Below are 25,161 nucleotides of genomic sequence, written 5' to 3' on the forward strand. Positions count from 1 at the left end.
TTTTATTTTTAGTGGGTTTAAAAGCTTATTAAAGCACAGGTTCTTTTTGTTTCAGTGTGTTTTATTTACCCTATCCAACAAAATGGAGTGAAGACTTAACTTTGAACTACAGATGGTTTTTTAATTAGCTAGATGATATTGCGGTGTGCACTTATTGTTTCTGTTAAAGACATATTTTATGGAGATTAGTATTCTCTTGCGAGTTGTTAATAGAAATACGTTTTGAGTTTATGTATACAGTATATAAATTCGTTCAACGTATATATATATATATATATATATATATATATATATATATATATATATATATATATATATATATAACATAAATAAATCATGTAATCGGTTGCCTGTGGAGCACTTAACACTGAATTAACTTGTATATTTTTTATGTCAGTAAAACGAGCTGGCGTTAATTGGGTCAAGTAGAAAAGGTCATTACTAGGTCAATTGTGTATATATGATTTAATATTCCGCGTTATAAAACCTACCGAATACATTAGCATGCAACGTCATGTGTTCATACATATTTTAAACAGGAGTGTAAGTAGGTGAGGATACGACACAAGGTTTATGTTTACTGATTTAGTGCTGGTAAACTATATAATATATAATGTATAAAATAAACACATTATGTTGAATGGCTGTATGGTGGTAGATACGGGACAGCACATCAAAACTTAGATGTGCAAACTGCATGTTTTGATTGGCAGTGGGGGTAAATGGGGTAGAGGGGAGATACATAGTGTTTTGCCAGCAAACATTGAGCTTTATTGGAAGAAGGAACAAGGAGCAGTGTTTCTTTGAGGCTTTTTTTTCCGGGTGGGTAGTGGCATTTGCAATTATCGGGGAGGGGGAGTGTTGGTGAAAGACGGACTACATTTGCCGGGGGGAGGGGGAGTCGAACACTGGTAAAAGTATATATTTTTTTAATATAAATTATATTTCGTTCCGGGGGAGAGGATGGGTTGGGGCTGTAGACGTTGAAGAAATGTCTGAAAGAAACTCTGCGCCGTAGCAGCACATACGGTGTCGTAGCCAAAACAAGGTAGCATTGTTACTAATTTATATTCAGCCTACGTTTAAAAAAAAAATAAAACAGCCTGTACTTGGCTTTACAAACATATTTAACATCTTACTGCATCAATTGGACATGAGGACGACACGTGACGACCTATATATACAGTCTTCCAGACTTTTTTCTCCGAGAGGGGGGAGGCACTAAAATTTCCGAGGGTCGGACACTTGTAAAAGTAAATATTGTCTCTATAAGTTATATTTTGTTTAGGGAGGGGGCGGTAGACATTTTTTAGGTGGGGGAGAATTTCCCCCCCCCCCCTCGAAGAGATGCCTGGGAAAAACTCTACATATATAATATATGGATATATTTCAAGCACGTAACATGAAAGGTTTCTTTTAGTTATCTCTGAATGTGGGAAACTGCAACCCCCGCACCCCTCCCCCCTACCTCGCACTTAGCACTTACATCTCCCCCACTCTAACTCTCTCGCCCCGAAAAGAAAAATGAAATTTATCAATAAAATATATACTTTAACCACCGTCATACATCCACCCGGAAATTTAAGTGCGTCCTCACTCCACCAAAGTGTCAACGCCCACCCTTCCTACCCGGAGACAAAAATTCTGAAAAAAACACTGGTCACGTGTCAAATAAAAAACCTGGCTATTTAAGTCGCAGCAGATGTTAATTAGTCTGGCACGTGAGTCTATAGTCCGAACGAACATGCTTAGCATGTCACGTGGTACAGCCGCCCCACCGTCCATTCGTCAGGCTATGTTATCACGGTGTCCAACTATAAAACATCACCGACAAGACTGCCTTTTCAACCTACATCTTTAACATGCCGTAGCGTCACCCGAACTAATTCTACACCATCAAGGATATCTGCCCTGTATAAAATACCTCACCTCACGAACCGACTTAATTATCTTACATATTCTTGATGGTCAAAGTATGTCGTTTACTGTAGAGCTATGCGATACTAAAGCCAATATCTTTCGACTATAATATTTATAAATTATTATTCCTTTAATAACATATATTTTATATTTGTTAACTAACATTAGTTTAGGGATTACACGTGGATAAAGTGATATAGTTGCTTATTTATTTTAATCGTTAGTTGATAATTTAACATCGAAGAAAACAACATCTGGAAGCCTTATTGGAATGCAACTTGTGGTGGTGCCTTTAGTGCTGGCTCTTGGAGTGGTGGAGATGGTGCAGGCGCAGTCAGGACCACAGCTGACCTTTCACTTTGTCGGACCCAGCACTGACCCCGACTCGGAGACCCTGGATGTTCACATCGAAGAGGAGCTGGATCACTTGTGAGTGTTGGTTTTAGTCACGTGACAACTTGTGCGTGCTGATTCAGTCACGTGATAATGTGTGCGTGTTGATTTAGTCACGTGATGACTTGTGTGTGTGTGAGGTGACCTAGTCACGTGACTATCATTAAGTGTTGATTCAGTCACGTGATCACGTGTGTGTGTGTGCTAATCTAGTCACGTGACCATCTGTGCGTGTTGGCTTAGTCCCGTGACCACCCGTAAATAGTCACGTGATCATGCGTGAGTGTTTTTTAGTCACGTGATCATGTGTGTTGATCTCGTCACGTGGCAACATGTGAGTGTTTATATATGATAGTTACGTTACGGATAAGTAGCAACGGACAACTTATAGGTATCCTACCTTCAATGTTTCAAATGTCAACAATGCTTCATTTTCACCTAATATAATATTATGTCGTCTATAATTAAGTTATGTGGCTAGTAATAGCAACAAAACGTTCTAATATAAACCAAAGCTTAGCCTTAAAACAACTGTGTTATTGTCGTAACCCTCTTTTTTTTCGAACTTGTTTTACAATGACTTTTATATAATTAGTAGTGTATTAATCTTAATCCAACTATGTGGCAATCAGTGGCGTAGCGAGGTCGGGTGTCACCCGGTGCGGCACTTAATGGTGCCCCACCCCCCAGAGGCGTAGCGACCCTTCCCGGGGACAAACTTTCAATTTTCGATTTGCACCCTCCCCCCCCCCCCCCCCTCAAACTTTCGATTTGCACCCCCCCCTTCCTCAAATTTTTCTCTAAATATTTTGCTATTTTTTGCTTTGGTGTCACCCCCTAAATGGTGTCACCCGGTGCGGTCCGCCCCCCCCCCCCGCCCCCCCCCCCCTCGCTACGCCTCTGGTGGCAATACATAACTGCACTAAAATACGTGAAATTTTTAACATGTACATCTCCAGACTAAATGGCCTGATCTGTCGATGGTCAGGCAACCGTTTCACAGTCCGCATCAGTCCAGAAACAGCATCAACCGACCTGATCGACGATAGTTTCGCTTACACCAACACCACCGAGGGTTCTGTTGACTGCATGCTGTCCCACCCTACCTCCCCCGTCACCTGTGTCGACCCCGCCTTCTGTAGCCTAGGCAACAACTGCCGCGCTAAAATCAGGGCCATGTGCCCCTTGTACAAGTCAAGCTCCAGGTGGATAATGACGCAGGCGGTTGACGTCACGTTGGAGCAGGTGGACGGTGAGGTGGTTGTGACGAGATGTTTCACCATGTGCGGACCTCTGGTCGGGGCGGTGTCGGTACCAGACAAGGGCCCCGCCATATCCTATCTCACTGTGTGTTTGATTGTTGCAGGGGTGATCATCGCCGCTGTCATTCTCGTCGCTTCTCTCGTTTTCTGGAAAATTAAAGACCACAGCAACTGGATCAAGCTAGAAAAGAAGAGACAGTCCTTTGTTGTTTTCGCTGAATGAACTCTACAACACAACATATCTAAAATAAACTATTGGACTGCTAATCAGAAGATGTGTGTATTAGGTTATATTTTTTTACATTGCTAACCGTCAACGTATTGCTTTAAATTTTTATAAGGTAAAAAAAGATATAAATAATATAATGTTCTTGTTTGCAAAAGTATAATGATTATGTTACTGAGACTGCTGTAGCATTTAAAAACACCAGCAATGTTATGTGTCATCGTCTTAAATCCTGAGAGAGTGTTACCTGAAGAAGCACATTGACAATAAAACACTCACGACGTGTGCTTTACCTGAAGCTATTATAATTTCTGCATTTTTTAACGAAATAGTGTATCTCTCCTTACAGCTTTATACTATATTTCTCGAACGATGGGGCACCAAGTAAAAGCGTATTTCTCTGAATGTGCTTTTATTCTGACAGTTGACTACAGTATTGTTTAGCATGCATTTCTATTAAAAACAGGTTCATATTTATATTATTGCACTATTGTATATATGTCACATAGTTTAAAATGTAATAAACACTTTTTATTAGCAAATCTTTGAATACATTCATTTCTAGCATATACGATATTAATCAAATATATAAAGTTTAATTATGTATGTATGTGGAGGGCGGATAGTGGAAGGACAACGGATTACGAAGAAATAGAGATAAAAAATAGACTTCCTCGCAATAGAGTTATATATCTATAGTGCTCATCGTCTAACTCTAAACGAATGATATAAAAATTAATATTGAAGGTGTTATAAAACACTCATAGTGTTCATTGACGTCATGTTCATTAAACAAAATTGAAGGACTTTTAGTCCTTTAGCACTTATTACATCTTTTGATAAAAGTAGGAAAACACAATTACACTATCGGGGTAAAAATTCACTTTTTAATACATTGTTTTTCTGTGGGAAAAAATAATAACATAATTAGCGAGGATTGATCAAGCAAAATGTTGTATGTAAAACACAGATATTTTAAATACTGTCTTTTATTTATTTTATACACTGAACGTACTGTTACTAATTATTTTGTTAATCAATAACAGTTTAGGACCCAGCTTCTAAATATCCTCTATGTTTACTTCTATCCTTCTGTTTACGGATAAGCTAGGGATATTATAGTCGTTCATTAAATTGAATCAGACGCGTCCGTCGGCGCCCAGACGGGGTTCAAATTTGGCGCCCTGGGCTATCCTGTGAGCGCTATGGTGCAGAATTTTGTTTAAGCAGTGCGATAGACTATGGATAAGATAGTTTACTATAGTCGTTAACTGAAACAAATCCGGGCGTCCTCTGTCGCCCCAAAATGGTGTTATTTGGCGCCCCGGGCCTTTCCTTGCTATCTATGACGCCTACGTTCGTTTATGTGAGTGCAAAAGACAATGAATTAGTTGGGGTACTATTGTCGTTTACTAATTTGAATCAGGCTGTTTTGCCGGCGCACCAGCATAGTGCGATTGTGCGCCCCGGGCTAGACTATGATCACTTTGCGTTTATGTTTCCTTTTGTGTTTTATTTGTGTTTTGGTTTGTGTGTGCGTTTGCGGTTGTTTTGTGTTTGCATTTGCATTTGGGTTTGTTATCGTTTGTTTTGTTGTTTGATTTCTTTTTTTAAGTTCGTGTTTATGTCTTCTTTTCGTTTGTGTTTCTATTAATGTTTGTCTTATGTTTGCGTTTTTTGTGCTTTGATTTTGCTTGGTTGTGGTTAGGGTTGATTTGAAAAGTAATATATTTCCTAAACTCGGGAAATGCCAGATATATGCTGATTACTAAACAAACAATTCATGGTCCTTTACAGATAGGTTTTTCACAGAGGCCAGTGCAGTGCCTCGCCGGGACGCCTAGTAATTGTATAAAAGTTATAGAAAATCAATTGCCTTTTTACAAACATGCACATTGGTATTTTATTTGTTGAAACAAATTAAAGCGCACCGTTCAGCACCATAGCGTAAATATCAATAAAAGGAAGCTGTTTCCCTAACGCATTGATTTCGTCGCTGTCTTGATTAGGCCTTTCTTTGCCAACTAGATCTATATCTACATCTAGATCTAGATTGAGATCGAGATTCATATTTCATTAAGTGCAAAAACATTTTAAGTTTTTAAGATGGCAAAGTTAAAGAGGACAACGATTACAAACATGACCAGTGTGTCTGAGGTAGAAACAAGACAGGCATGTAAGATAGACTCCTTAATATATAATGTTGATAACAAATCAGAAGACACGTATCAAGCGGTTCAGTTACCAAATGAGATTATACAAAAAGTATTCTCTTACCTCAACAAAGTCGAATTGTTAAGGATGGCGACTGTGTGCAAGTCTTGGAGGGATTTGATCCAAACTACGCCTAGTTTATGGCGAAATATTCACCTGGAGTTATCCTGCTGTAGAAAAGCATCACAGAACAAAATAACTTTTTTGTGCGCGCAGCAATTCGGAAATCATTTCCGGAAATTATCTGTCTCGTGCTCTCACGATCATAAAACTGTCATTTGCAAATTCATGGCCATCGATTTCCGGAAACTTTTACTCAGCCTGCATCAAACGAGTCTAACGTCGATAAAAATAACTGACCTGCAGCTTCAAGGCGCGTTGATGAGTACTGTAAAGATCATTGCACAGTCTCTAACTCGTATTTTATCCAGGTCTGACAGACTACAGTGCTTTAAAATGTCGTCAGCGCTGTTTAGAGTTGAAGAAGGCATCAATGTTCTAGACACTGTCTTTTCCGAGACCCGCGGAACTTTGGAGACTCTTTACATCGACAGTTTTTTTCGAGAGCCCTTGCTGGGCTACCTTATTAATGAACAAGACAAACTGACCAATAACATCCTTTCTCTTACCCGCTTGACAAAACTGGGAATGGACTACCGACATCTGACTGATGGTTTTTTGACGGCTCTGTCTAGATCTCATGCCGGGCAGTTGAAGAGACTAAAAATTGCGGCACAATATTTGATGGATGACGGAACAAGATTTGATAATTATCAAGTTAAGCTGGCGACAAACTCTTGGTTGACTTTGGTAAGAAAACGTTAGACACACCTTTGTAATTTAATAGTATCTTTTCCTTGAATGTGTCGTTGAGCCTGACAATTAAAAACTGAGGTTTGACCGCTCTAATAATAAAAACATAACCCTGACTATGTCCTTTATCATTTATCCTAATTCATAGCTGGTCTAAGTAATGAAATAAAAACCAACCAAGCTAGGTACATCACTGCAATATTATGTAATTGTTAGGAGAGTATGTGTTATGTAGATGACCATAGAGTACTGCACGCTGCAAACGAAAAAATCATTTTTTTTTTTACAATCTGACAATACTAGACAGGATCTTGTCCAGAGCTGAAAGTGGCGTTTGTGATAGACGGATATACCTTAGCACGTATTGATTCCGTGATGAAGATACTGGATCAGGTTATGCCCATCTACAAGATAAAGCTGATGCATGAGTTTGGATATCATGTGCTCAGCGAAATCACGGCTAACTTCAGGTGGGCGTGAGATATGATACGTTTTATTAATCTAAGTGTATATGTGTTTATATATGTGTGTGTATATGAGTGTGTTGGTCTATGTAAGGATGTTTATGGGCGTATATTTTTCTGTGTGAGTACCTACATGTATATGTACCTGTATAAGTGTGTGTCTGTATTTATATCTTCGACTCTGTCTATCGGAATGTGACTGCGCGGTCAAAAGTTGGAGAGTTTAATTCAAGCCCGAAGATCTAGGTTTTGAATCCCGGTTCGGACGTAGAACAGCAGTACTTCCATGAGTCCACCCAGCTGTTATAGTACCTGACTTAACTTTTAGAAAGTTAAGCCTGGTCATACCATCCCTGCAAATGATCAGGTCTATAAAGGAATCTTTATTATGCCAATCTCTGTCAGTGGGATTCTTTGTTTGCCTGTGTGTCTGCGTTCATATGAATATGGCTTTTTTGGTTATATGTGTGTATAATTGTGTGAATGTGTATGTATGTGTGTGAGTATGTGAGTGTTTATGACTGTAACTGTTTTGGGATGCAGCTTAGAGTAGGAGCTTAACCAAGACATGGTTGAACTGTTGACTTATGTTAGCCGAGCTTTAGGAAACCACTCAACTATACTAAAACTTGTCTACAGAAATAGTTTGGTCAAGCTTGAAATGGAACATTGGCATACAACTGGCCAAATTGATGCAGCTTTTCTAGATCTTGTCCGAAAATGTCAACTTCTGACGTATATAAATGTAAGTTAAATGTAAGATCACTGTAGTCCCTAGTTCGAACCCTCGAGCATATGATGCTCGTAAGATGGGGGCAGCAACCCATCTAGAAAACAACAAAATCAAACAGGATTGCAGCTGCCTTGAGCGATAGGATTACCAACTCTGGTTTCATTACGGCAGCTCCTGCGACTCTGCTGATTCCAAGCTGTACAGGTAACGTCCTGTCCCTTGGATCTATCAGTTGTGCGGAGAGAGGTTGGTCTGATTCATGGGCAACATATGGCTCTTCTCAACTTACTGTACATGCTTTGTGCTTGGATTTCCAAAGGGCAATCATCCAATAGTCTGTTAGACTATTGGACCATATTATTACTATATAGGAAAAGGAAAAGCATTGAGACTAAGCTTTACGTAACATTGCTAGGCTCGAAACTGCATCCAAGGTAGAGACTCTACGTGTAAAAAATGTTGCAATGATTTTTACTCAACGATTGGTCAGATGCATTTATAACTGCATGGGTTTAACGCCAGCAAAGATATACCCATCATCTTGTTGTCTTAAAATCAGTGCTTGAGATAGTGAGAGAGAGAGAGTTGAGAGATAAAGAGAGAGGGAGGGATAAAGATAGATATAACTAAGAATAGGGAGAGTGTTAAAAATGCTTATTTGGGTTTACATTCTTTAGCGGCACTAAATGTCAGATGATAAGGAAGAATATATCTATATATATAAGTAGTATAGTAGGTCCCTTTTGAGTCGTTTTTGTGCAGACATGTTTATATAGTAAAATATTGAGCAGCCAGAGCAGACATGTTATATAGTAAAATACTCCAGCTGGAGCAGGTGTTCCCCTCCTCCTATTGTCTTCCGTGACGCTCCATTACGGCCGCGACGACAAACAATAGAGTATCGATTTTTTTTTATTTTTTTTTTTGAAAGATATGTTTAAATAGTCATTAAAAATAATTTATTCAGCTAGGCTTGCTTTACAATAGGCCATATTTCTCATACAGTTGATCTATAAATAGCCGTTACTATTTACTATCAGTCTGTTTTTGTCCTCTGTTTTTCGTCTAGTCGTGTTAATTATGTTAAGTGTGATTGCTTTATTTGTTGTGGGTGTTTGATTGGTGGTTTTTTAATATTTAGTATATTAGAAGTATTATATTTAAGTGCTAGGTTGTTGGTTTATTGTACGTTTATGTACATAGTTGAGGCTATGGTGTAATCACGACTTTTTAAGTTTTCCTAGTGACGATTTCTTTCTAAAATAGTGACCAGGGCTAGACATCAAAGAGTATATTAATCAATTATCTTTAAAAAAAATTTTAAAATAATTATTTTATTTAGCAAGGCTTGACTATATTCCTTATTTCTCATCCAGTTGATCAATATATAAACGTTACTACCAGTCTGGTTTTTTTTTTTTTTTTTTTTTTTGTCCTGTGTTCTTTGTCTAGTCCGAGTCGTGTTAATTAAGTTTAGTGTGAGTGCTTTATGTGTTGTGGTTGTCTTCTCTTGGCTTGTCTGCTTCGTAGAGTTGTTATATTTTGATTTGATAAAAGCTGTTTGAAAAAAGATTATTATTATTTATTTATTTTTTTGTGGTCGGCGGGTTCTTTCTTCTTGAGGAAACATAATATTGACTTGATCAATCATTAATGAAGACATTGAATAATTAGCGTCTTTAGAATAATTAGACCATAGTCTGCGCTATTGCTGTAAGGTCGTGTTAGGTTAGTTCCTTGCCCATTTCAGGATTATCTTTTATAAAGTGACGGTACAGTTAGACCACTAATCCGAAAGTCTAGAGTTCAAATCCTGTTTCAAGATAGTAGCCCTGAGTTCACCCAGCTCTGATGAGTCCCAATTCACGTTAGGAAAAGTAAAGGCGGCTGCGTATAATGCTGGCCACACTACCACTTCATATACCATTTGGTCTAAAGAGGAAACTTTTTTTTTTTAAGAATATTTCATCATCAGTATTTTTATCTTTTTTTAATAATATTTTTATTTCTATTTTTTGTTTTATTTTTAATAGTTATACAACAGCCAACAGAACAAATAGAATTATTTAATAAAGACATCCTTGTATATCAAATGCTCTCCCTTTAAAAATTATGTAACGACTTTTAAAGTAATGACAAAATGGTGAGTTGACACGGTGGTAATCCGATAAAATATATTCAAAACACACTCACGTCATTCACTTTATTGATTTTTAAGGAACACAATGGCCCTAAAACTCCACCCTTTTGTATTCCGTGAGGACAAAACTATTGTGCGCAATCGTGGCGTGTGAGTATAGAACAATAGCTATACCCCAACGCTCATGGACGGCTAGATAATTAGTGATGCATCTTTTCCGCGAAGCGAGCCGTGAATTGAAAGAAATTAGCTTTTTGACTTTATGTATCAAGCAGGTGACGGGGTATTTTTTCTTTGTAAACCAAGGATGGTAGTGGGGTTCAATGACCTCCAAATCTGCACGACGCACGCTTGCATAATTAGACCAATTATAGAATGATAGTCAGGATTTTTTCCCCACGCGTTCATAAAGTATAAATTCAGACGAAGTTTTACTTTAAACACTACTGCTCAGCACTGCAAAGCATCTACACGTCCACCTAACTAGCTACACAACCAGCTACCCTGCTACGGACCGAGCTCACTCCAACTTAGACATTCACATCATCCAGCACTAAGGTAAGGTTAATATTATTTATTTATTTTTTTATTTATAATTTTATTTTTTGCTTTTAAGGGAGTTAACGCCATTAATAAAGATATACCATTTAATTAAATCTTATTGTACACCCGACCCACCAACTAGTCCACTAATAAAAAAATAAGCTTAGACCCTTTAATTAAGTCTTATTTATTTTTTAAATAAGTAGTCAAATATATTCGCTTTTATTTTTATTGTACAGCCAACCCAATTACTGAACAAGGCATTGAGCTAGCCACCCAGCCGACCCAAACACATCCAGCTGCCCAGTCACATACAACTAACCTGCTACGGACCGATCTCACACCTAGTTAGACATTAAAAGGTAAGGTAAATATTTTAATGGATTTAACCCCGCTAATAAAAATACGATTTTACCCTTTAATTATCTTATTTATGTTTTAAATAAGTTTCAAATGTATTTACTTTAATTTGTATTGTACAATCGACCCACCCACTAGACCACTAATAAAAAATACGCTTATACTGCCTTATACCCTTTAATTAAAGCTTATTTATTTTTTAAATAAATAATCAAATGTATTCGTCTTAATTTTTTTTTTTTTGTACAGCAGACCCATCCAGCCGACCCAACCACATCCAGCTACCCAGCTATGGCCCGATACACATGTGACATATGTGAACGTACATTCAGCCGTAAAAAAAATTTGACACAACATTGCAAGACTGTACACGGCCGAGAAAGGCATCGATGTATAGAATGCTGGCAAGAATTTACAAGAAAATTTAATTTAACGAGACACTATAGGATAGTGCACACCAACCTACTTACACCAACCGATGCCCCATCAGCATCCGACAGACAAACCGAACAACCGACATTAACATCTGACAGACTAACTGAACAACCTACATTAGCAAACGACAGACAAACAGACAACCTACCTATACAATTAAAGAGACAAAGGACCTATGACGACACAACAAACAAACGCCTAAAGACATCTCACAACGACAGTAACGTTAATTTAAACACCGACGCTATACTTGTAGATGACCTAAGGGGAGATGTGGTAGACCTACATTTAGAGGACGTGAACGACTTAGACTTACCGTTAGACGAAATTGACACCCTTTATAACCTAAACAGCGAATTACAAAACATATACATTGACAATTGGCACTCCATACAGACACATACAACTACAGGCAAACATTTATCCAGATTCAATTTTTTTCACAACCCACTACACACTACTCCAATAGATTGGGATACAAAACTTGTAGATACCATATTTAACACACAAACTAAGCGGTTCAAAATAAATTATAGTCACCATACCATTTTAAAACATAAAGAAACAGGAGAATATAGGTTTTTTCACTCAAGTAACAACAATGCATGCGTCTTAGAGCTTCCTAAATTAATTAACAATAGAGTAGATTTTAAAGATTTTTTAGAACACTTAAACACATCAGACATTCTAAATTACGCACAACACAATAGACCGAATACAAAATACGCTGTTGAGATCATTCCAGCCACCACATTCTATCTCTATCACCTCAATGAATTTCCCATAGGATGACCTCTCACAAACATCCCGATTTTATTAATCCTTAAACCACAACACACTAGACAAATAGGCATTTATACTAGTCCTCACGATAAAGGAACCGGGTGATGTAACAAATACAGGTTTCAGGGCATTCAACACAGGGATTTATACATACACGCAATACAGAAACGCACTTTCTTACATTTATATTAAAAGACAAGTACAGTCAGACAATGTGACAACATCTCCCCTAAACATATAATGCTTTGACATTTATAAATTTAACCATGACTTTAACGACACCTTATACTAATGTAGATATATAAATAACACATTTTTATGACTGTATGTTAATGGGGTTGTTTTTAATAAATAAAATTTAAAATACATTTTAAATCGCCTTTTGTGATTAATTGTGTTTGTTAATTGTGCATGAAGTATAACTTGTATTGAGTATAGATGTATAGTGTTTAATATTTAATGCATGGAACACATGGAAAAAAAACCAACAGATTTACATCACCGCAACATCCGACATAAGGGTTGGGATGGGTACGGGGAGGGCGGAGGAGAAGAAAAAAAAACACACCATAAAATGTATAACGCTACAAATGTTTGGCTTTATTCAACGACTTAAGAGTAGAAATGTGCTATAATTTTATGTATGTCTTCATTGTAACAGTCACCATAACAAATGATTAAACTTTATGATTTTTTTTTTGTGTGCGAGAAATGCTACCAGTGTGATTGCACCAAGTCCTGCCACAGACCATTTAATTAATGTTTTAAAAGATGCCCAATCTCTCTGACTTTCAGTGCGGCGTGAATAAAACTCAACCAGACCTTGCTGTAGAAGATAAAAATAAGAGAGACTCAATTTCTTAATTTCTCTATCTTGAAGATGGGTAATCAGTATACTTTAAAGTCATGGGGAGAGGGGTGATAAAAGATGATAGAGATAAAATATAGCTGTAGCATACATAACAATTATCCTAAACGCAATATGCATTCTAATGAAAACACAGCACATAAATTTGAATTAATCAATATTCTGTTGTTCAAATGTATCAGTTAAAACAAGTCAATATACTGATTTAGATTCTTCTTAACAGGTGATATAAATTTGATATTATGATGTATGCAAATAGAAACTATTCTTACCCATTTATCATTAGACGTCAACCATTCTTGTAAGTTAGTGTCGATATATGAGGTAACCCATTCAACAACATTATCCGCCAAATGGCTTTTATTATGTACGAAACAATATACCACAAAGCATCCAGCGAAGCCTAAAAGCGCTACAATCCTGCCCCAGTTAACACCATCAGAGAAGGTTTCATCAACTATTATTTTAAAAGTATCATAAGCGTTGTTATCAGTAATATTAAGCTGTTCAATCAAATCATTGAATCTATTTCGAAAGCGTTCCTCAAATTCATCACCAAGATTACGCATTGCCGCTTGGACAACATTTGGAGTAACACTACTTTGTCGCCCATCATTTTCCCACTGAAAACCTTCCTTCGCTACTCGATGTTTGATATAATCCATTACTATCGAACGAGTATTATAAGATTCCATGTTTTCAGACAATTCACTCGAACTTAACACATCTGTTTTTAAAAAACCATCTCAAACTTTAAATGAGATTCATTTATATTACACAAAAAACAAAAATACCTAATTCAGCAAACAAAAAAAAGTGAAGACCTTTTGTTATTCGTAGCAACTAAATCGCCAACCAATCTTACGGCCACCTGCATAATCGATCAAATTATAGAAAGAACGTGGTTTGCATCGCAAATTTAAAAACATGGCGATGTTTACCTATGCTTACAGACCTCAACCAAAAAAGGCAATGAAACTATAAGAAGGAGGAATATATATATCTTAGTCATGCAGCAGATTACCTGCCCATGTTCGCTTTAGTATTACAGTTTTCATTTAATTTCTTTTTGACTTGAACTTCTTTAATTTAAGAAGGTTTACTTATACATAATACATTACGTCTAATTACATTTTATTTATTTTTATTACTCAATGTAGTTTGTTTTTTCTATATCTTGCATTGTCATCTTAATTTTTGATCACCTTAGTAAAAATTTGCTTAAGATTATAAACTTCAAGTTTTAAAAAACATCAACGTTATAGTACGTCGTGTCAAATGACACACCGTTTAAAATGTCTACATTTAAAGTTCACCAACATAATGACGTAAAAACTAAATATGATATGACGTTAGCATACATATCATTCAATCTAATCACTCTAAAGTACAAATCAATAATTTTTATTGATTAAGGGGCTGGGTGAGTTATTTTTATCACTATTCGCCCTTCCCCTTCCCTTTGTCCGCAACCCCTTTCCCCTTCTCCCATTCCTAACCTCAATACCAACCGTTAGATACACAGACCGTACCACTACCCATTCTATTCCATTTAAGAGACAAAGGATGTATGACAATCTTACAGACAAATATTTATTTAACTAATATCACAACTTCTAGACACTACTCCAACAGACTGGGATATTTAACTTATAGACACCACTCCTCGTTGAATATCTCTTGCAGCCTAGCCACCTATGTCCGCCGCCCTCGCCCCATCCCTAAACACCCGCTAGATAAACAGACCCTGCCTCTACCCACACTATTACTTGGACAGACAAAGGACAAAGTAACAGACAAACTTGTATCTGTATTCAACTAATGTTACAAGTGACATCGTTCCCATCCAACTCCGAAACATTCGTGGCCCAATTTCGAAACCAGCCTTGTTAAAAACTCCCCTGACCCTAGTTTAACTTTGCCTCACCGATTCCAAAACAGTCCTGTACCAAACATCCATGTACCAACTTTGAAACCTGTCTTGTTGAAAACAAAGACCGTCCCACTCTAGTGTAAACTCTAACACAACCAATTCCGAAACATCGATGGTCCCAGTTTGAAACCCGTCTTGGTGAAAACGAAATCCATCCCACGGTAGTATAAGCTCTTCCCCGATCACTTCCAAAACATCCATGTACCAAGTTTGAAACACGCCTCTGTGAAACCCAAACTCCCCCGACGCTAGTTTAAACTCTACCCCCATCAATTCCAAATCATACCTGTAACAACTTTGAAACCTACCTAGGTGTTAACAAAACACCTCCGACCTTTGTATAAACTCTACCCCTCACCTATTCTAAATCATACCTGTAACAACTTTGAAACCTACCTAGGTGTTAACAAAACACCTCCGAACTTTGTATAAACTCTGCCCCTCATCTATTCCTAAACATACATGTAACAACTTTGAAACCTACCTCGGTGAAAACTTCACCGACCCTAGTATGAACTCGACTGACAACAATTCCTAAACATCCATGTCCCAACTTTGTAACCTCCCTCGGTGAAAACTTCACCGACCCTATTACGGACTCTACACCTACCGATTCCAAAACATGAATGTTCCGAGTTCAAAACCAACCTTCACCGACACTAGTATGAACTCGGCTACCAACAATTCCTAAACATGCATGTACCAACTTTGCAACCTGCCTCGGTGTTAACAAAACTCCCCCGACCCTAGTATGAACTCGACTGACAACAATTCCTAAACATGCATGTCCCAACTTTGTAACCTGCCTCGGTGAAAACTTCACCGACCCTAGTATGGACTCTACACCTACCGATTCCAAAACACGCATGTTCCGAGTTCAAAACCAACCTTAACCGACACTAGTATGAACTCGGTTACCAACAATTCCTAAACATGCATGTACCAACTTCGAAACCACCCTCGGTGTAACCAAAACACCTCCGTCCCTAGTATAAACTCTACCTCATCCAATTCCAAAATATGGATGTCCCAACATTGAAACACGCTTCAGAGAAATACAAACTCCCACGACTCTCGTATAAACTCTCTACCTATCGATTCTAAAACATGGATGTACCAACTTTGCAACCTGTCTAGGTGAAAACTCCCCCGACCCTACTATAGACTCGAACCCTAACAATTCCAAAACATGCATGGTCTAGCTTCGAACCCTGCCTCGGTGAAAACGTCACCGACTCGTGTATAAAATCTGTCCCAACCAACCCCAAACCTTCCCTGGGCACCCGAATAAAAATAACTCACCCAGCCCCTTAATCAATAAAAATTATTGATTTGTACTTTAGAGTGATTAGATTGAATGATATGTATGCTAACGGCATATCATATTTAGTTTTTACGTCATTATGTTGGTGAACTTTAAATGTAGACATTTTAAACGGTGTGTCATTTGACACGACGTACTATAACGTTGATGTTTTTTAAAACTTGAAGTTTATAATCTTAAGCAAATTTTTACTAAGGTGATCAAAAATTAAGATGACAATGCAAGATATAGAAAAAACAAACTACATTGAGTAATAAAAATAAATAAAATGTAATTAGACGTAATGTATTATGTATAAGTAAACCTTCTTAAATTAAAGAAGTTCAAGTCAAAAAGAAATTAAATGAAAACTGTAATACTAAAGCGAACATGGGCAGGTAATCTGCTGCATGACTAAGATATATATATTCCTCCTTCTTATAGTTTCATTGCCTTTTTTGGTTGAGGTCTGTAAGCATAGGTAAACATCGCCATGTTTTTAAATTTGCGATGCAAACCACGTTCTTTCTATAATTTGATCGATTATGCAGGTGGCCGTAAGATTGGTTGGCGATTTAGTTGCTACGAATAACAAAAGGTCTTCACTTTTTTTTGTTTGCTGAATTAGGTATTTTTGTTTTTTGTGTAATATAAATGAATCTCATTTAAAGTTTGAGATGGTTTTTTAAAAACAGATGTGTTAAGTTCGAGTGAATTGTCTGAAAACATGGAATCTTATAATACTCGTTCGATAGTAATGGATTATATCAAACATCGAGTAGCGAAGGAAGGTTTTCAGTGGGAAAATGATGGGCGACAAAGTAGTGTTACTCCAAATGTTGTCCAAGCGGCAATGCGTAATCTTGGTGATGAATTTGAGGAACGCTTTCGAAATAGATTCAATGATTTGATTGAACAGCTTAATATTACTGATAACAACGCTTATGATACTTTTAAAATAATAGTTGATGAAACCTTCTCTGATGGTGTTAACTGGGGCAGGATTGTAGCGCTTTTAGGCTTCGCTGGATGCTTTGTGGTATATTGTTTCGTAAATACAAGTTATACTTCATGCACAATTAACAAACACAATTAATCACAAAAGGCGATTTAAAATGTATTTTAAATTTTATTTATTAAAAACAACCCCATTAACATACAGTCATAAAAATGTGTTATTTATATATCTACATTAGTATAAGGTGTCGTTAAAGTCATGGTTAAATTTATAAATGTCAAAGCATTATATGTTTAGGGGAGATGTTGTCACATTGTCTGACTGTACTTGTCTTTTAATATAAATGTAAGAAAGTGCGTTTCTGTATTGCGTGTATGTATAAATCCCTGTGTTGAATGCCCTGAAACCTGTATTTGTTACATCACCCGGTTCCTTTATCGTGAGGACTAGTATAAATGCCTATTTGTCTAGTGTGTTGTGGTTTAAGGATTAATAAAATCGGGATGTTTGTGAGAGGTCATCCTATGGGAAATTCATTGAGGTGATAGAGATAGAATGTGGTGGCTGGAATGATCTCAACAGCGTATTTTGTATTCGGTCTATTGTGTTGTGCGTAATTTAGAATGTCTGATGTGTTTAAGTGTTCTAAAAAATCTTTAAAATCTACTCTATTGTTAATTAATTTAGGAAGCTCTAAGACGCATGCATTGTTGTTACTTGAGTGAAAAAACCTATATTCTCCTGTTTCTTTATGTTTTAAAATGGTATGGTGACTATAATTTATTTTGAACCGCTTAGTTTGTGTGTTAAATATGGTATCTACAAGTTTTGTATCCCAATCTATTGGAGTAGTGTGTAGTGGGTTGTGAAAAAAATTGAATCTGGATAAATGTTTGCCTGTAGTTGTATGTGTCTGTATGGAGTGCCAATTGTCAATGTATATGTTTTGTAATTCGCTGTTTAGGTTATAAAGGGTGTCAATTTCGTCTAACGGTAAGTCTAAGTCGTTCACGTCCTCTAAATGTAGGTCTACCACATCTCCCCTTAGGTCATCTACAAGTATAGCGTCGGTGTTTAAATTAACGTTACTGTCGTTGTGAGATGTCTTTAGGCGTTTGTTTGTTGTGTCGTCATAGGTCCTTTGTCTCTTTAATTGTATAGGTAGGTTGTCTGTTTGTCTGTCGTTTGCTAATGTAGGTTGTTCAGTTAGTCTGTCAGATGTTAATGTCGGTTGTTCGGTTTGTCTGTCGGATGCTGATGGGGCATCGGTTGGTGTAAGTAGGTTGGTGTGCACTATCCTATAGTGTCTCGTTAAATTAAATTTTCTTGTAAATTCTTGCCAGCATTCTATACATCGATGCCTTTCTCGGCCGTGTACAGTCTTGCAATGTTGTGTCAAATTTTTTTTACGGCTGAATGTACGTTCACATATGTCACATGTGTATCGGGCCATAGCTGGGTAGCTGGATGTGGTTGGGTCGGCTGGATGGGTCTGCTGTACAAAAAAAAAAAAATTAAGACGAATACATTTGATTATTTATTTAAAAAATAAATAAGCTTTAATTAAAGGGTATAAGGCAGTATAAGCGTATTTTTTATTAGTGGTCTAGTGGGTGGGTCGATTGTACAATACAAATTAAAGTAAATACATTTGAAACTTATTTAAAACATAAATAAGATAATTAAAGGGTAAAATCGTATTTTTATTAGCGGGGTTAAATCCATTAAAATATTTACCTTACCTTTTAATGTCTAACTAGGTGTGAGATCGGTCCGTAGCAGGTTAGTTGTATGTGACTGGGCAGCTGGATGTGTTTGGGTCGGCTGGGTGGCTAGCTCAATGCCTTGTTCAGTAATTGGGTTGGCTGTACAATAAAAATAAAAGCGAATATATTTGACTACTTATTTAAAAAATAAATAAGACTTAATTAAAGGGTCTAAGCTTATTTTTTTATTAGTGGACTAGTTGGTGGGTCGGGTGTACAATAAGATTTAATTAAATGGTATATCTTTATTAATGGCGTTAACTCCCTTAAAAGCAAAAAATAAAATTATAAATAAAAAAATAAATAAATAATATTAACCTTACCTTAGTGCTGGATGATGTGAATGTCTAAGTTGGAGTGAGCTCGGTCCGTAGCAGGGTAGCTGGTTGTGTAGCTAGTTAGGTGGACGTGTAGATGCTTTGCAGTGCTGAGCAGTAGTGTTTAAAGTAAAACTTCGTCTGAATTTATACTTTATGAACGCGTGGGGAAAAAATCCTGACTATCATTCTATAATTGGTCTAATTATGCAAGCGTGCGTCACGCAGATTTGGAGGTCATTGAACCCCACTACCATCCTTGGTTTACAAAGAAAAAATACCCCGTCACCTGCTTGATACATAAAGTCAAAAAGCTAATTTCTTTCAATTCACGGCTCGCTTCGCGGAAAAGATGCATCACTAATTATCTAGCCGTCCATGAGCGTTGGGGTATAGCTATTGTTCTATACTCACACGCCACGATTGCGCACAATAGTTTTGTCCTCACGGAATACAAAAGGGTGGAGTTTTAGGGCCATTGTGTTCCTTAAAAATCAATAAAGTGAATGACGTGAGTGTGTTTTGAATATATTTTATCGGATTACCACCGTGTCAACTCACCATTTTGTCATTACTTTAAAAGTCGTTACATAATTTTTAAAGGGAGAGCATTTGATATACAAGGATGTCTTTATTAAATAATTCTATTTGTTCTGTTGGCTGTTGTATAACTATTAAAAATAAAACAAAAAATAGAAATAAAAATATTATTAAAAAAAGATAAAAATACTGATGATGAAATATTCTTAAAAAAAAAAAGTTTCCTCTTTAGACCAAATGGTATATGAAGTGGTAGTGTGGCCAGCATTATACGCAGCCGCCTTTACTTTTCCTAACGTGAATTGGGACTCATCAGAGCTGGGTGAACTCAGGGCTACTATCTTGAAACAGGATTTGAACTCTAGACTTTCGGATTAGTGGTCTAACTGTACCGTCACTTTATAAAAGATAATCCTGAAATGGGCAAGGAACTAACCTAACACGACCTTACAGCAATAGCGCAGACTATGGTCTAATTATTCTAAAGACGCTAATTATTCAATGTCTTCATTAATGATTGATCAAGTCAATATTATGTTTCCTCAAGAAGAAAGAACCCGCCGACCACAAAAAAATAAATAAATAATAATAATCTTTTTTCAAACAGCTTTTATCAAATCAAAATATAACAACTCTACGAAGCAGACAAGCCAAGAGAAGACAACCACAACACATAAAGCACTCACACTAAACTTAATTAACACGACTCGGACTAGACAAAGAACACAGGACAAAAAAAAAAAAAAAAAAAAAAAACCAGACTGGTAGTAACGTTTATATATTGATCAACTGGATGAGAAATAAGGAATATAGTCAAGCCTTGCTAAATAAAATAATTATTTTAAATTTTTTTTTAAAGATAATTGATTAATATACTCTTTGATGTCTAGCCCTGGTCACTATTTTAGAAAGAAATCGTCACTAGGAAAACTTAAAAAGTCGTGATTACACCATAGCCTCAACTATGTACATAAACGTACAATAAACCAACAACCTAGCACTTAAATATAATACTTCTAATATACTAAATATTAAAAAACCACCAATCAAACACCCACAACAAATAAAGCAATCACACTTAACATAATTAACACGACTAGACGAAAAACAGAGGACAAAAACAGACTGATAGTAAATAGTAACGGCTATTTATAGATCAACTGTATGAGAAATATGGCCTATTGTAAAGCAAGCCTAGCTGAATAAATTATTTTTAATGACTATTTAAACATATCTTTCAAAAAAAAAATAAAAAAAAATCGATACTCTATTGTTTGTCGTCGCGGCCGTAATGGAGCGTCACGGAAGACAATAGGAGGAGGGGAACACCTGCTCCAGCTGGAGTATTTTACTATATAACATGTCTGCTCTGGCTGCTCAATATTTTACTATATAAACATGTCTGCACAAAAACGACTCAAAAGGGACCTACTATACTACTTATATATATACATATATATATATATATATATATATATATATATATATATATATATATATATATATATATATATATATATATATATATATATATATATATATATATATATATATATATATATATATATATATTTATATATATATATATACATTTATATATATATATATATATATATATATATGTGTCTGTGTGTGTGTGTGTAAAGTATATAGTAACCAGTGAGCGTCGATTGACTAAATACAACCTCATGTATGATTAATTATGAAAACATCTTTACCCCCCCCCCCCCCCACCTCCCTACCCTACCCCATATTTACCACACTACAGGCCACCGCCTACTTCTCTGACCCGGAGACTGAGAGGATTGCCCTGGGGCTGGTACAAGCCAGAAGGCGCCAGCAAGAGATGAGCGAGTTACAGGAAATGCCCAACAAGCGAGCGAAACTAACCCCGGCCGACGGTCCAGGTTCGGATCCCGCGTAGGCCACAGCACCGCTAAACCGTCCTTAGAACCAGAACTGATGGGGTACGCTTAGCGTCCGGACCGGTGAACGATGGTTTTTGACTCACCTAAAGACACACCTGTCACACTTTTAAGGGGATTGCTACAGATATTGACATCTTTTCTGATTACTAAAAATACATATTTAAAAGGAAAAAAATCAAAACAAAAATAAAACATTCACTGTCTTAACAATTAGTAAAGTTTTAGTTTTTTTCTTTAAACTAAATACATACTAAAGTTCATAAATTTATTTTTAAAGAATAATTTCACAGGCTTTAAAATGAACATACGTGGGGGGGGGGGGGGGGGGGGGGAAGTAGAATACCATATGTTGTTTACATGCCTTAATGGGATGTTATTTTATGGGCTTTTATCGCATTTTAATGTTGTAGTTTATTGGTCTACGACAATGAGATCCTGTAAGACAGACGTTGAAAATTATCTGAGGAACGAGCAACAAAGATTATCTTATTAATTATGTATGATGTATACAGAATATGCTAAAATACTTGGCGATCCTTGTGACCGGGATTTTAGTTCACGGTTGCAGTGTTTATAGCCTTAAATACAATGTCATGTCTGTTGTTAATTATAGAGTTCAGGAAAATGTAGATTTTAGTAGTTTTTTAATTGATTAGATTAGGTTACTTAGCATCATTGTTGGTTAGCACTTAACAGCTAATCTAGGACAACATAAATCTGGCTAGATTGAATCAGAAAAGTTGTACTCACTAGGAACCGGAAATTCCGGAATTGAACTGGAGACTTTCGGGTTAACAGCCTTGCGCTCTACCGCTAGGACCAAGCCGCCACTTTCAATATATCCGTAGGATACCTTTTAATGTTGGCCCGTTTCGCATTATTGTTGTGTATTGTACAAGCTTTAAAAATGTGAAACCAATTAACAGAATACTTAGCACAAAAAATATTAACAAAACACCCATGTCCAAAGAAGATCTAGATTGAAATTTTAAAAGTACTCTTCATTTTAAATCATTATAGATATACAACACAGCTTTATGTATGTATACATTAATGTAAAGGCGCTACCTGTACATGTTTTTACAAAACACTACCCAAAGATCGATCTCAAATCCTAAGGATTAACTTGTGATGTATTATTACCCATTAAAAGTACAAGCAGAGTCAGAAAAATACAATTCCCTTGTCTAACCTGACGGTCAGTTGACTAAGTGAAGTAGAGTTCTGTGACTAGGTGAAGTATAGTTCTGTGACTAGGTGAAGTAGAGTTCTGTGACTAACTGAAGTAGAGTTCTGTGACTAGGTGAAGTAGAGTTCTGTGACTAACTGAAGTAGAGTTCTGTGACTAAGTGAAGTAGAGTTCTGTGACTAAGTGAAGTAGAGTTATGTGACTACAGCGTATCAAAGGATAGTTTGGTCAACACAATGCCCAGCCGCCTGTACTTTCCCTAACGTGAGTTAGGTACCCATCAGAGCTGGGTGGACAGAGACGTACTACTGACTTGAACCCGAATTTGAACTTGTGTGTGTGTGTCTATTTGTCATAATGTTCGGATGTTTTGTTTCTGTATACCAGCCCTCAACGAATACAAAGTCTATATTATATTGGTAAGTATTATACTCTTCTGCATTTCGATCATTGACTTCTATCTTGTATAAGTAACTTCTAACAAAAACTCTAATATTTAAAACACACATTGATAACATTTTAAAAACATAAATAGGCAGTTAGCTGCCTTAGTCATGTCTACACAGTGTGATGGTTGAGTAACTTTAGGTATCTGTCTGGTAGCGGTGATCCTTAGACCCCTGCTGTTAAAGTGAATGTACGAAAAATGTGAAACACACGGTAAGGCGGCGGTTGTAAAATATTATAGGGCTTGTGCATCACTTTGTGTTTTCACCACCTCAACAAAGTAAGTATTTAAAACTGTTCACATCTTTTATTTTTTAATTTTATTTACATGTCTTTATATACGTTTAAAGTTTTTCAACATGCTGTTCTGTTATTGTCTTTTGTATATCTACATAATACTCTTTGTTACAAACATAACAATAACAATACTGATTGTTTATAACGTCATATTATCCTTACCAACAAAGCACCGTTGATATGTAAATATTGTAATATTGTGTAATATGTGGGTTTATGACAACCGGGGTGGTTGGGGATGGGGAAGTTAACTTGTTACATTAAATAATTTTTATTTAAATTATATTTTTTTTCATTAAGTCCTAAAATACGTTTTATAATAACCGATCCACAGTAAAGCCAGTTTTTAAAAGCGACTTATAATGCATGTACCAAAATGTAATTTAAAGAAAAAAAAAGACTATTACAAAACAGTCTGATTTATCCAGGTCAATAGAACAGAAAACAAGATGGCGGCGTATGAGCTAATTTTTGTCGTCATTCAAGCGGTTCTCGTATCAAACAACCTCGACCCCACGTGACCTTCCTTATGATGACTGAAGTTCAAAGCGACGCGGATATCATACCAGTGACTGATAAACATCAACACATGTAAATATGACATAATACTAGCAATTAAAATTATTAGTTTCAATATGTTTTATAAAGCACTTAAACCGTGCGAAATGATCCTCTAAAATAATCTAGAAAAAGTGCATTGTAGAGAGACGGTTCTGATTTTTATGGATTGTTTGATTATTAGCAGACTTTATAATTTAGTTAAAATTACCTGTGATATAAAATCATGCACTTCTTAAGTACAACCAAAGAAAATAATTGTATCAGGTGAATAATACATAGCAAAGTGAGACGGTAGAGAGCTAGGCTGCTAACCAGTATGTCTCACGTTCGAATTCGGGTACAAGACCGCCCCTGAGTCCACCCCAGCTCCAATTGGTACACGGCTTACATAAGGGAAAATAAAGACGATTGGGCGTAGTGCTGGCCACATTTCATCTGCCGTTGACACAAAAACTTGTTAACTCTACTTCACTTACCCAATAGACCATTAGGATATGAAATATAACTTTACTTTACTAATACACAACAAATTAGGCATAGTCAATATGTCCATGTCTTTGTTCAATACTGGCGTTGTGTACAGCATATAAAAATAGTTTGCTTCATATGTGTGGTAAAGCTATTATAAAGGTAATGTCCCAAATGTACTGTCTGTGGGGTCATCCATAAATGACGTCACACTCGTAGGGGGGAGGGGGGGTCCGTAATTTTGTGACGATGTGTGATGAGGGGGAGGGGGGGGGGGGGTTCAGATGTTGCGACGTCACA

General features: G+C 36.6%; 4 protein-coding genes across 8 annotated transcripts in view; 3 read left to right on the top strand and 1 right to left on the bottom strand.

The window, feature by feature from the left end:
* The first annotated feature begins 2,177 nt into the window (after positions 1 to 2,177).
* On the top strand, positions 2,178 to 4,332 carry LOC131954162 (uncharacterized). The gene is made up of 2 exons (XM_059317700.1): positions 2,178 to 2,349; positions 3,273 to 4,332. The coding sequence occupies exons 1-2, from the start codon at positions 2,192 to 2,194 to the stop codon at positions 3,796 to 3,798; spliced, it is 684 nt and encodes a 227-aa protein (XP_059173683.1). The 5' UTR covers positions 2,178 to 2,191; the 3' UTR covers positions 3,799 to 4,332.
* A 2,297-nt stretch (positions 4,333 to 6,629) lies between these two features.
* The window catches only part of LOC131954158 (uncharacterized), a 31,364-nt gene continuing 12,832 nt past the window's right edge, over positions 6,630 to 25,161 (top strand). Inside the window, exons 1-4 of one of the 2 annotated variants that reach the window (XM_059317692.1) lie at positions 6,630 to 6,825; positions 7,132 to 7,298; positions 7,932 to 8,037; positions 21,740 to 21,972. In XM_059317692.1, the coding sequence (XP_059173675.1) occupies positions 6,664 to 6,825; positions 7,132 to 7,298; positions 7,932 to 8,037; positions 21,740 to 21,895 (591 nt within the window). In that variant the 5' untranslated portion in view covers positions 6,630 to 6,663 and the 3' untranslated portion in view covers positions 21,896 to 21,972. Of the gene's footprint in view, positions 6,826 to 7,131; positions 7,299 to 7,931; positions 8,038 to 21,739; positions 21,973 to 25,161 lie in introns of those variants that run through there. The other variant, XM_059317693.1, reaches the window with a different exon arrangement.
* Positions 10,577 to 12,615, top strand: LOC131954161 (uncharacterized). Of its 2 annotated transcripts, none has more exons than XM_059317698.1 (3): positions 10,577 to 10,728; positions 10,948 to 11,070; positions 11,318 to 12,615. In XM_059317698.1, the coding sequence occupies exon 3, from the start codon at positions 11,360 to 11,362 to the stop codon at positions 12,293 to 12,295; it is 936 nt and encodes a 311-aa protein (XP_059173681.1). In that variant the 5' UTR covers positions 10,577 to 10,728; positions 10,948 to 11,070; positions 11,318 to 11,359; the 3' UTR covers positions 12,296 to 12,615. The 2 variants fall into 2 exon arrangements, with proteins under 2 accessions (XP_059173681.1, XP_059173680.1); XM_059317697.1 differs by having other exon boundaries at positions 10,577 to 10,723.
* LOC131954159 (uncharacterized) lies at positions 17,546 to 19,864 on the bottom strand. 3 transcript variants are annotated; one of them, XM_059317694.1, is made up of 3 exons: positions 19,438 to 19,864; positions 19,091 to 19,213; positions 17,546 to 18,843 (listed from the first exon to the last, which is right to left on the bottom strand). In XM_059317694.1, exon 3 carries the CDS (start codon positions 18,799 to 18,801, stop codon positions 17,866 to 17,868), a length of 936 nt encoding a protein of 311 aa, XP_059173677.1. In that variant the 5' UTR covers positions 18,802 to 18,843; positions 19,091 to 19,213; positions 19,438 to 19,864; the 3' UTR covers positions 17,546 to 17,865. The 3 variants fall into 3 exon arrangements, with proteins under 3 accessions (XP_059173677.1, XP_059173678.1, XP_059173679.1); XM_059317695.1 differs by having other exon boundaries at positions 19,433 to 19,864; XM_059317696.1 differs by lacking the exon at positions 19,438 to 19,864 and having other exon boundaries at positions 19,091 to 19,296.

The sequence above is a fragment of the Physella acuta genome, unplaced genomic scaffold (assembly GCF_028476545.2).
Source record: "Physella acuta isolate Inbredline_101_S28 unplaced genomic scaffold, ASM2847654v3 ptg000976l, whole genome shotgun sequence".
In the NCBI taxonomy this organism is placed as follows: domain Eukaryota; kingdom Metazoa; phylum Mollusca; class Gastropoda; family Physidae; genus Physella; species Physella acuta.

What these genes read in the sequence shown, in the direction of transcription:
- LOC131954162 (XM_059317700.1), top strand. Translation starts at nt 2,192, where the DNA reads ATGCAACTTGTGGTGGTGCCTTTAGTGCTGGCTCTTGGAGTGGTGGAG. An exon ending in GAAGAGGAGCTGGATCACTT is followed by an intron (nt 2,350 to 3,272) that starts GTGAGTGTTGGT and finishes GTACATCTCCAG; the next exon opens with ACTAAATGGCCTGATCTGTC.
- LOC131954159 (XM_059317694.1), bottom strand. Translation starts at nt 18,801, where the DNA reads ATGGCCCGATACACATGTGACATATGTGAACGTACATTCAGCCGTAAA.
- LOC131954161 (XM_059317698.1), top strand. Translation starts at nt 11,360, where the DNA reads ATGGCCCGATACACATGTGACATATGTGAACGTACATTCAGCCGTAAA.